A 12,332-nucleotide genomic window follows, 5' to 3' on the forward strand; every position below is an offset into this window, starting at 1 on the left:
ATATGGATCAAGATTTGGAGAACAAAGTGAAATCCTGTAAGCTGGTGCCACCAGTGCCACTACATCCTTGGGAGTGGCCTGATCCTCCTTGGGCGAGACTTCATATGGATCTTGAAAGACCTTTTATGGACCACATGTTTTTAGTCATCGCGGACACACATTCTAAGTGGTTAAGCAACATTACAATTCCCAGTACCATAACTACGCAAAGTTTTTGCAACTCACGATTTACCGGATTCTCTTGCTTCAGATAACGGGACAACGTTTACAAGTGATTTGCTGCAAGTTTATGTGAAGGAATGGAATACGTCATGGTATACTGTACCTTTTCATCCAGCTTCAAATGGGTTAGCAGAGTGAGCTGTACAGACACTGAAGGAAGGAGTGAAAAAAATGTCAGGTGATACTTTAGGAACCAAGCTCTCAAGGTTCTTATTGCATCACACTGCAAACAAAAACAGGACTCTCTCCAGCTGAATTACTAACAGGTAGGAAGCCAAAGTCTCACCTAGATCTGCTACACCCAGATGTCAAAGTGGAGGTAGGCAGAAGATAAGAAAAGCAGAAGGAGAGGCATGATTATCATGCGAAAGAGCAACAATTCCACCCGAACGATTGTGCCTATGTGAAGAATTTTGGCAGTAATCAACATTGAGAATAATTCCAGGTAGCCAATGTGATTCCGTATCTTTAGTAGTGAAACTACTTAATGGAAGAGTCATTTGCACTCACCAAGATCACATTCATCTATTCCATGATTCAGATTCAGCCAAGATTCCAAATCACACTGCAGAAGGCAATGCTGCTGTGGAAATTCAACAAGAAGTGGTTCCTGTTGTACCAGGATTTCCAATGGACTCTACTTCAGGAGAGGGACACTCATGCACGGTTACTCAACCTACCTCTGTGCCCACAAGTTCAGCTGAACTAAATCAAGCATCACCAGAGTTGTCGCAGTCACCAATGGTACTGGGCAGATCACAGAACAGTCACAAAATGCATGAATGCCATATAGTTAAGACATTAGTTTCATTGTATTTCTGTCCTTAAGGGGGATTGGAATTAGGGGGGGGGGGGGGGGGGAGTGTTATAGTGTGTTATTATAAGCATTTTCTTATTTAAGTGCATTTATCGATGTCTGTAACAGTTGTGCACGAGTGGAGTGATGTCATAAGTAGCACATTTAGTCTTCCATGAGAGACCTGTGTACCAGCTCCTGGTCCCGAGTTCTTGCTGTATTATATTTCGATGTTTTTTTGTATACAAAGTAGTTTGAATTTATTAATGCATTTGATTACCTTTTGTGGCTGAAATGACCACAATAACAATGCAACAACATTCATAAAACCTGCTAAAAAGTTAAATACTCTCCCCTCTCATGTAATAAGTAAAGCTTGTTAATTTAAAACAAAAAAGTCAAATCCTTTACAGTTATTTTGAGGGGAGGCAGTGGTATAGTGGTATTATTTCTGGGCTAGAAATACAGAAACCCAGGATAATGCTCTGGGGACCTGGATTCGAATCTCGCCATGGCAGGTGGTGAAATTTGAATTCAATAAAAATCTGGAATTAAAAGTGTAACGATGACCATGAAACCATTGTCAACAGTCCTTTAGGGAACATGTAGGGCGGACCAGGTAAGGATGGCAGATTTCCCTCCGTGAAGAATATTATTGAACCAGATGGGGGTTTTTTAAAACAATGATAATTGACAATGGTTTCATGGTCATCATTAAACTTTTAGTTCCATATTTTTATCAAATTCAAATTTCACCATTTGCCATGGGTCTCCATGGGCATTATGCTGGGTCACTGGATTGCTCGTCCAATGACAATGCCACTACCTCTCCCTCATGTGTCCACAATGCTTTGGCCTCACCTGGCTTTCTTTCTCCTTTAACAAATTTTGTAGCATATCGATTTCAGCTTCTGCCTTGGCAAGGTCTCGAGCTGCCCGAGCTGCCTCAGCCCGGAATTTTTCTGCTAATTCTATTTCCTAAGGAATAAATGCAAATTCACAACAAGTGAAGACAGAGGTTGAAAATAACTTACATTTTTAGCATGTTTCATTACAGGGAATTCGATAAACTTGAAAACATGTACTTATGGGAGCACAGAATAATCGGTCTTCAACAAAATATATTACCTCTTCTTTTTCATGATTAAGTTTTTGAACAGTTCCCTGAAGAGCTTTCAGGTGGTCTTTAGCAGTGGAGAGTTCATTCGCAGTCACCTTCTCAGAAGCAGCCATGGTTGCCTTCAAGTCTTTCACGTCTTTCTCAAGACCACGTAGCTTTAAATGCACTCTTCGATCCTGCAATTAGTATTCAAACCAAGTTAAATCAAAGTTTCCATAGCATCTCTCTCTTCACGTAGCTAACTGCTAACGATGATTCTACACATCTCTATTTTGTGGATGCCACAATATCACAATAGGGAAAGTAGAAGAGACAAGTCCCAAGAACTATCTTAGCCAATATGGGGACAGAACCCAATGTTATTAAGCACCACACTCTGGCCAACTGAGCTAATTGGCCTTGATTTCCCTTTGGTAAAATTTGTTTAAAACCTATAAAATTTTTATCTTAATTAATCTTGTAGAAAGATAATGCCTTCCACTTTTAAAAAAAGGTGTGAAATTTGAAACTTGAAGGATCATCCATATGATATTCACACTTGACTGAGTTTTTAAAGAAACTAGCAAATATTTGAGAACACTAAAATATTTTAAATTGGTGTTAATATTTTGCAGCTAGTCCAGTGAAAATATACTGCAAATCCAATCAATATGAATTTATAACCACAGAAAAATTACAATATTGTTCTCTGGGTGGCAGGTTTTTAAATTCTCTGGTTATTTGATGTTTTGTTCCACAAGAACCATGTGCTGACCTTATGTTAGATGGGTATGTATGATGACTTCCCAAAGAATGTGTAACAGTTGCAAAGCAAAGAGTAATTTTCCGACCTCACCTGTCTCCACATGTGCATGAGGAGAGAAGTTTTTCAGAATGCACTTACCCCCTCACAAAGCAGTTTTAATTAATATTGTCTCTACACAGAGGCTGCCTGACCTATGTTTTTCAACATTTTCTGTTTTTTTTCATATTTCTAGCATCCATAGTACTTTGCTTCTGTACCTCTCCAGGAATATGATTCGTCATGCCTGCACAATCTGAAGGCTCAGGTCAGACTAGCATTTCAAGAAAAGCCTCAGAAAAATAGGCAATGTTAATTTTTTCTGGTAATTTCTTCCTGGTCTTTGCACCCAGGAAGCCGAGTGTTCCCCAGCAGCAAAGATCGGTAAATCGGCAAACTCTGTGCGTGGCTCACAACAGTTTGAACTTTACTGGGATCTCTCTGTCCATTTATACTTTTCACCACCACTGGCACAGAAATCAACACTGGTATGGCCCTTTTAACCATTCTCTTCCTTCAAGTGCCTCACCTTATTCCTCCCTTCTTACCTTTCTATTACAGCTGTCATTCTCTATCATAATCCACTCAGTTTCTGATCAAGCTATCATCTCATCTTTCTCCCTTCAGCCTCAGCAGTGAACAACTCCTAATCCATTGCAATTTTAATTCCTTCCACAATTTACCTTTCTTCCCTTCCTCAGATTTCACTAGCCTAAACTTTTCCCTCAATATAAACCCTCCAATAACATTCATAAATTCTCCATACAATCTGCCATTTCATATGGCCACTCTATACCCACAGTCTCGAACAGATAGGCAATCTCTGACCACTTTCTTGTATTCCTTTTGACATCTGTGTCTCCTACACCCTTTCAACTGTATTTCCTTCTGCATTTGTCCTGGAAAAGAACTCTGGTTCCATTTGCTCTGAATCCTGACCTACTTTATGGCCTATCTGGTCTCATGTGCTCTTTGACTTCATTAATGTTCATTAGACTCACCTCCTGCGCTCTTGACCCCACTCCTGCTAAAATACTTAGAATCCTTCCTGTCCTCTACGTTGATTGACTAGTTCACTCTCTTTGGGTACTACCCCTCCCTTTCAAAGGTGCTGCTTTCACTGCCACACCACCCCCACTCCCCACAAAACAACTGTTTCAAACCTCCAACCTTGCAAACTACTGCCCAATCTTCATTTCTTTTCCAAAGTCCATAACAATATTCTTGCTTTCCAAACTTGCTGATCTTTAATTCAACTCCATGTTTGAATCTCTCCAATTAGGCTTTCATCCATGCTGTAGCATTGAAACAACGCTAATCAAAATCATAAATGACATACTCTTGACTGTGATTATGGGGCATTCTACCCCCTCGGCTACACTTCAGCCTTAACACAATTAACCACAGAATTCTCCTCCCGTTATGTTCTGCATTTAGGTACTCCTCCTAATATCTCCTTCTTTAGCAGAGTATTCATTTTTATCCAAAGTATCCGTGAGTGGCGCGAAGGCACAGTGGTTAGCACTGCTCCCTCACAGCGCCAGGGACCAGGGTTCGATTCCCGGCTTGGGTCACCGTCTGTGCGGAATCTGCACGTTCTCCCCGTGTCTATGTGGGTTTCCTCCAGGTGCTCCGATTTCCTCCCACAGTCCAAAAGACGTGCTGGTTAGGTACATTGGCCATGCTAAATTCTCCCTCAGTGTACCCAAACAGGCTCCGGAATGTGGTGACTAGGGGATTTTCACAGTAACTTCATTGCAGTGTTAATGTAAGCCTACTTGTGACTAATAAATAAACGTTATGTTTGTCCAATTATGCCTATGTAAAGCACCTGAAGTTGTAGATGTTAAATGCTCTATTGGTGTGCTAATTATTATGTTAATTTCCCAAGTAGGACATACCTAAGCCAAGTTTCCCAAGGCAAGTCATGTAAAAAGAAATGAACACCATTATATATTGGAGTGGCAAACATAATAGAGGAAAGATAACAGAAAAAACAATTATTTCTAGCAAACTAAGTGATCTTTTCTTTGAAACAGGTTAAGATTAAGCTAATTAAATTGGATGCATTCTAAGGAATAGATTTCTACCAATTTTTTATAGTCATTAATAAAATGAAACTTTTATTACCTTGTTTTCTTTATCTTCAAGTTCTGTTAAAAGCTTATCTCTATCTGCATCAGCCTCCTGGAGCTGCTCATCCGTGAGTGACTGCAACTCTTGCATGTTTGTCAATTGCTCCTGGAGCCGCCATATTTCATTCTTCAACTCCTGTGCCTTAGCTTCATTGACTCCTTTTTGAGATTTTATCTGCCACACAGATTACAATTAATTTTTAGAAAGTGCAATCGCAAATACTAGATCACTTAAGTCTAACTTGCAGAACACAGAAACCCAGGACAGTGACGCTTAGGTAAATGTGAGTTAAAGAACGGACACTTCAAAATCAGATTGTACCCTCTTTTGAAACCTAATGTGAATGCAGGTGGATAGTGAAATGCATCCTGCCTTATTTTGCATTTCTATTCAGCAAACCAAACTGAAAGCCCCTTCTTGCCCAATTTTAAAGAATTGGTTTTCAAGTTGAGGTCCCTGGACTCTAGGTGCGGGATTTTTCAGCCGCACTCATCCCAAGACCGGAAAACCCTGCCCGAGATCAACGGACCTTTGCATGATCTGTGTCTCACCTGCTGCGATCCCCGTGGCAGGTGGGACGGGAAAATTCCACCCCGAACCTGGTCAAATTTTAGTAATTTTCCTATTACATTCCTGTATCTTTGTAATCTTTTTGGTTTCCTAGCCTAAGCATAATACCTTGCTTTAAAAAATCTTTCTCTATTGCCTACACTGTTATATTGTCTTTTGAAAGTTAGTTATAATTATAATTTTCTTTTCCATTTTATCTTCAAGATCGGAGCTAAATCATGCTGTGTAAACTATCAAGGTATTTTCCCATCATGGAAAACTCATACACGTTTTCCTGAATTGCCTACTTCCTGCAGCTGTGGAAATCCTCCCAGTTTGGCTTTAGACTTTGCAGAGGATCCTCTGACATGGCATTTGCTGCCAGACATTCCAAGAAAAATGTTGAGAACACCACCAGAAATTCCTCATTACATTTACTGACTCGACTAAAGATTTTACTTAGTAAGTTGCAAGATTCTGGATTGTGCTCCAAAGATTTGATGTCCAAAAAATTTCATCACATTCTTGCAATTGCCTCAAGATGATATAACTATAACTGTCTTGTGTGAAATCTGAAACAGATGCCTTCATAATCTGCATCAGGATCAAATAAGACTTTGTGAGAGCCCCCATATAATTTACAATCTATTTGACAATGGCTATTCACCCCATCAAAAATCATCTGTCTTGTCGTGTCAGCATTAAATACCATTTAAACGGGAAGCCGTTTAACCTCAAGTCACCTCCCTGCCAAAACTAAATTGATCATCATAATTATACATGAACAACAGTTTGCGGATGATTGCAGTATTCTAAAGATCAAGAGTGGCTTGCAAAACTGCAGTTGCCCACACTGCACCAAATTTGCAAGCGATTCTTGACCTCTTTAATTCAGAACACAGGAAATACAGCTTGTTTCTGAATGTTGCCAAAACAAACCTCATATACACCCACATCTGGTCAGCCAAATATTCCATCTTCCATATCTGGTGAAGGATACTCTGTTGAGCGCTTCCTACAACTTGGCAGCCAGCTCTCTAAAAAGGCAAGCACTGACGAAGAAATCCAACATACTGGCGAGTATCAGCTGCATCAAACCAACTATGACAGCTAGCATTTGACAATAATGACCTCTGCAAGTCAACAAAAGTCCTAGAGGACAGAGCATTGTCGTCACCAAGATCTGTACTGCAGTGAGTCCTGGAATATGCATCGGCGATACACAAGAGCAGTTGAAAAATTCCATCAGCAATGCTTCTATCGCATCCTCCAGAAGTAGTGGAAGGATCACCAAAAAAATGCTAGTGTCATTCATTGAAACCAATTCCACAAGCATTCAGCAAACCACCTGCAAAATCAACTTTGATGGACTCGGCACTGTGCCTGGATGACTGAAAAGCATCTTCCTAAACCAAGCCCTGTTTTCTCAACTCTCAAACTGCCAAAATTCCAAGACAGAACAAAGAACATGCTTCAAACTGAAGCTGTCTGAAGCTCTCTTTGAAGCATGGGAGTATTAACATTAATAATTAGGAGAACTGCCAATTTAGAATGGCAACTTGTCCATCAAGCTTCATCATGCTTTGACTTACAATATCTTAATAATAAGGCAGAGCAACGGCAGAGAAGGAAAACAAAGGAAACAAATCCTGCATTCTGGATTCCACTACTGCACAAGAGATCCTGCCTCATGTGCCCCAAGATCTGTGGGTCAAGGATTGGTCTGTTCATTCACATTAAGATCCATTACAAAAGCTTGCAACCCTGATTAGACATTATCCTTGAATATGTGGGGGTAGGGCCTGGGTGGGATTGTGGTCGGTGCAGACTCGATGGGCCGAATGGCCTCCTTCTGCAGTGTAGGGTTTCTATGTTTCTATGTTGCATGTGTAAGAATTGTACAAATACATTTCTGATCATTGTTAATGTATAATATAATCTTAGTTAAAGATTTATTATATTTTACCATATTTTATGTTTAAGTCAGTAACAAAAATGTTTTTGTATATTGGTTGAACTACTGTATTTGATATCATTATCAGTCTACTATTACCAATGTCTCTGCCGCCTTTTCACAAACAGTTTTGTAATCCTCCTGAGTATTTTTCAGTTTATCCTGTAATGCCATCATTTCCTGCTCCAACTTCCTCCGATGTTGTAATGCTTCCTCTTTCTCCTGTTGTGAACGGCCTAAAATTTCATTCAAGTGCTTCTGCAATCCAGCAAGATTCTTTCCCAAAGTGTCTCCTTGGTTATAGGGCCTAGAAATAAACCAAAGTATTCCTCATTTCCCATCATGCCCAATCACTTAGACACAGAGAGAGGGCGATCTTACCAAACCTAAGTGCCAAACGAGTGAAAATTAAGTGAAAACGGGGGAGAATCGCACCCATTTTCTCAGTGAGCTTTCAGACATGATCTTATGCCACTTAGTGCAGTGAAAAAAAAGGAGAAAATGTGATTCCTGCCAATAGGGGGAGTGGATAGAGTCGATGCTCACTGGAAAGCTGGCTGCTCACAGCTAGAGTGTGCTATTGCTCACGCGCAGATCTCTCAATGTTCTGTGTAAAGTGTACATAGAACACTGAAGATCTGTCATTTCATCCCTGCCCCATCATGGCCCCGCCCCTTGGCAATATCAGCTGCCTAGTCAGCAGTGCCAGGGTGCTCGGTGGCAGGCTGGCAGTGCCAGGCTGGCACTGTCCAAGGAGCACTGCCCCCCTTGCCCCCGAAAACCCCGGGGGCCTCAATGGCCTCCGGTCCCCGTTGGTTGGGACCATACGTGATTGTCACCGGTGAGGCCATTATGACAATCCAGGGCCGGGAAGATCGCAAGAGGCGAGAAACCAGGCACGAACCTGGTTTTTCACCTCTCTCACGATCTTACCAGTTCACCACACCAATCAACCAGCGTGACGAGCTGGTAAGATCGCCCCCAAAGTGTATTTTAAAATTCTAATATCGCCAAAGTTCAAAACGTACGCAATGAATAATTATAACAGACTGAAAGTCTAACCTAGTTTCCCGAATACCAGATTCCAGTTTTTTTCTGAGCTCAGAGACACGGGCGGCCACTTCCTCTGGATGAATCATGGTCCTCATTGCCTGATCTATATGTGTCTGCAGCTCTTGAAGCTGCTCCTTCAATATGGAATTATCAGTCTGGAAAGACCACAATCTACATATTAGAAATTCCATTATATTCAACACGTATTTAAAAGCATCAGTTTTCTTGGCTAAACAAGGTTGCAATTATATTGCAGATTACACGTTCAGACCTGTGTCTGTGGAATATGCATTGCTGCTGATCACAGTGCAGCTAAAAAAGAATGCTAATCATGTGCAAAACTCCACTCCCAAGTGGCTAAATTTTAATGGTGCTTCTCAAGGCAATAAGAACAGGTAATTTCCTCTTTTTGACCTCTTGTGTCAGCACCAAGCAACATCAGGTCTGGGTTCAAAGCAAAATAAATCTTTACTCTGCCCCAACTTCATAGATGGTTAATTCAAAGAATTTTTAAGATGTGGACCCGCAAGTAAGAGAGACGGGTCTTATCTTATTAAATGGACATAGTTTTTAAACATAGATCCCACAGGTGTAAGGATTAACTCACTAATCTATAAACACGCCATCACAAACAGCAATGCTATATTTAAATTTGGTTCCCATGCCAGCAAGAAAGTTTGAAAAATGCAGATTGACAACAATCCCTAGTTTTTTTTAAAAAGGAAAACCAAGTTGGGCCATAACTTCCATGCTGCGGCATAAAGTGATGGCCTGCTGGAATTACAACAGTGTAAAGCACACTTACACACTCTGGAAAACTTTGTTCAAACCTCTGCTGGCTGGAACTACTTGGAGCCTGCAGCAAAAGAGTCTCCAAAGGTCACACAGCGTAATGGAACTCCTGCGAACTCAGGGAGGCCACAGCCCCTTTTTAACCCCACAGGCTGCTGGAAAGCAGGTAGGTTTAAAGGGCCCAGTGACCCTGACAGACCAGGGAGAAGGCAACTGTCCAGATAAGTGCAAATGGAATTTGGGGGGAGGTCGGATCTGCTCACACAAAGGTCGCGTGCGCCCCCAGATTGGGGGTCCAGGTCCACTCAGGGTGGGAAATGGGACAGACGACAACTTAAGAGTCGGCCCCGCAGACTGGGGAGTCCCGTGCAGCTGGAGAGAGTTGGGAATATCCGTGGGTTGATTAGTTTGGGGATTGGTAGGGGGTCCGGAATGTGGGAGGTGTAACGTGTGGGGCTCAGTCTGGGCATTTAAAATAGTTACGTTGAATTTAGAAGTAGTTTTATTCCTTCTAACTCTTTGAGTAACTATTGGTGTAAAACTTGCAGAACCATCCAAATTTAGATATTTAAATTGCTTTGTCAGATGGTTCCCAGCACAGGGCAATTATCCGAGGAAAGTTAGCACTTCTGGACAACTGCCACGTAAAGCCTTCCCCAGGAGCTTCCGAGAGGGATTTCCCAGCACATCTCTGGAGCGCTCCCCAAATCTGACAGTGGGGAGCAAGGAAGTTATCGGCCATTATGTCCCCATTTCAAAAATAACAAGGAAGTCTCCCTGAAAAGCTAATGCGGTATTTCAATCAGCTGGTGATGAGAATATTACTGATCATTTCTCTAGCAGTATAAACCTCTTGGAAGATCTAGAATCAGACCCATTTTCATGATCACACAATAAAACAAAAATAGCAAGCATTTCTGAACTATACTTTAAAAGTGGGTCAATCCTTGACTGTGTGAATGCTAAAAAATTCAGTTAAATTGATCACATTTATTTGCACTGCACGTTATCGCCAAATTAATATAATTTATCGCCAAATTAATATAATTTGCTGTTCCTTGATATTGACATGTTTAAAGAATTGGATCAAGCATGAAGTGTAACAGTAAAGCAGTAACTAAATTATGACCAGTAATTTAAAAAATAAGAATGAAATTCTCCGGTTCAGTTCATGAACTTTATGACCTTAAGCAACAACGCAACATAGTTTGCAACATCTTTAATAGCATTTTTGCAAGATATTTACTCAATCTTTATTCATGTGCCATCTACATACTAAATATTAATTATGATAGATATCCTTTGTGTATTCTATTACAACACAAGGTTGAGGCCAGGATTAATTTTTAAATTATAATATCCAAAGGTTTAAGCACATTTCTGACATAAATTTATATTATTCCATATGTAGGAATCAGCGTTATTTTATTATGAGACTGCTGCTTAATGCTGTATGACATTAAATTAATACATAATTTTATCAGGAAAAAAGTGTCATAATTGTGTATTTTAAGTAACTGTCAGTCAGAGTTGACTTACCTTGAGACCTTTTAGTTGTGCAACTAACTTCTTGTTTTCATGCTCCTTTTCAGCCACTAATTGAGCCTGTGCTATGGCATTTTCCAGCGCTTGTCTTTCTTTCTCCAGCTCAGCCCGCAGCGCAGATTGTTCCATCTAGGAAATAATTAGCAGACAATTATTTTTAGAGCTTCCTATGAGGAGGATACAGATATCTTCATTTTAAGAAACGTAAAGACTCAAGAATATTCAAGTCTCACCATCTGCCTGCTAATCAAAGATGCATCTGAGCTCTTGAGAGCAGGTGGATAAAATGGTGAACAGTGCCATATGTTAGACTTGTAAACTGATCCAATAGAACACGTAATGCTGTTCCTTACAGATCCAGTGTCCACTAACTATCTGAACCGTAACATCATTTAAATCATTTAGAACCTTCAGAATTTTAGCAAGATTCAAAGTGTCATAATATCACAATAACTATCAGGGAATGGAATACGTATCACTGGTGCTGTAACATACTCCACAGAGAGGCAAAGAAAATGTGCAAGGGAACTACTTTTATAAATAAAATATTACTGAGGGACTAAAGCAATTAGATCTTGAACAAAATCTGCTCTTATCCTAAAGTTAAGAATTACCTTGATTGGTTCTAAATGATGCCCATTAATCAGTGGTGTAGTGCTATTTGAATACCTCTATGACATCTCCTCTCCCTCTAACCAGCGACAGCCCCGCGACTCCCCACCGTCCCTGCTGCCATGGAACCACAGTTCCTGGCAGGTTGCAGCCTCTAGAGGTCTTTTACGCATGCATCGGCCAGGAAATGGCCAACACATATGCAGTCCTCTATTGTTCCTTCGGCCGAGAAGGGACTTGCGTGCATGCACAGAAGAAAAGGTCCTAAAGGGCCCAATCCCTTGCCATACAACACAAAACTACAGTCTAGGTGATTGGAGAAGGTGCATCATTACAGAGGAGGTGGCCCACTGAGGTCACAGTAAGGGCAGCAGGAGAAAGGAGCAAAACATAAAGACATTAAAAATGAAGCAAAAAAAATCAATGGAACAAGAAAAAGATAGTTTTTTAAAGTGACAGAAAGGATGCAGTTGCATCAAAAACAGAAAATGCTGGAAAATCTCAGCAGATCTGACAGCATCTGTAGAGAGAAAATAGAGTCAATGGTTTGAGTCTGGATGACCCTTCATCAGAGCTCTCTCCACAGATGCTGTCAGACCTGCTGAGATTTTCCTGCATTTTCTGTTTCAGATTCCAGTACCTGCAGCATTTTGCTTTCATGGATGTAGTCACACATAACATGCAGAGTAAATTTTCCAGTCTGCTATGCTTGTTTATGTGTGCTTCCCAGGACGATATAGCAAATGGAGACCAACTGCTTTCTCCTTGGAAT

At 40.7% G+C, this 12,332-nt stretch overlaps 1 protein-coding gene across 2 annotated transcripts in view; it reads right to left on the reverse strand.

Moving 5' to 3' along the window:
* Nucleotides 1-12,332, reverse strand: part of cntrl (centriolin) — a 121,980-nt gene that overhangs the window by 55,420 nt on the left and 54,228 nt on the right. For both annotated transcript variants that reach the window (XM_078226378.1, XM_078226379.1), the window contains exons 15-20: nt 10,943-11,077; nt 8,621-8,766; nt 7,658-7,865; nt 5,050-5,229; nt 2,147-2,314; nt 1,880-1,996 (exon numbers count right to left, since the gene is read on the reverse strand). In XM_078226378.1, coding sequence (XP_078082504.1) covers nt 1,880-1,996; nt 2,147-2,314; nt 5,050-5,229; nt 7,658-7,865; nt 8,621-8,766; nt 10,943-11,077 — 954 coding nt within the window. The remainder of the gene's footprint in view (nt 1-1,879; nt 1,997-2,146; nt 2,315-5,049; nt 5,230-7,657; nt 7,866-8,620; nt 8,767-10,942; nt 11,078-12,332) is intronic.

This window comes from Mustelus asterias, chromosome 13 (assembly GCF_964213995.1).
Source record: "Mustelus asterias chromosome 13, sMusAst1.hap1.1, whole genome shotgun sequence".
Taxonomy (NCBI): domain Eukaryota; kingdom Metazoa; phylum Chordata; class Chondrichthyes; order Carcharhiniformes; family Triakidae; genus Mustelus; species Mustelus asterias.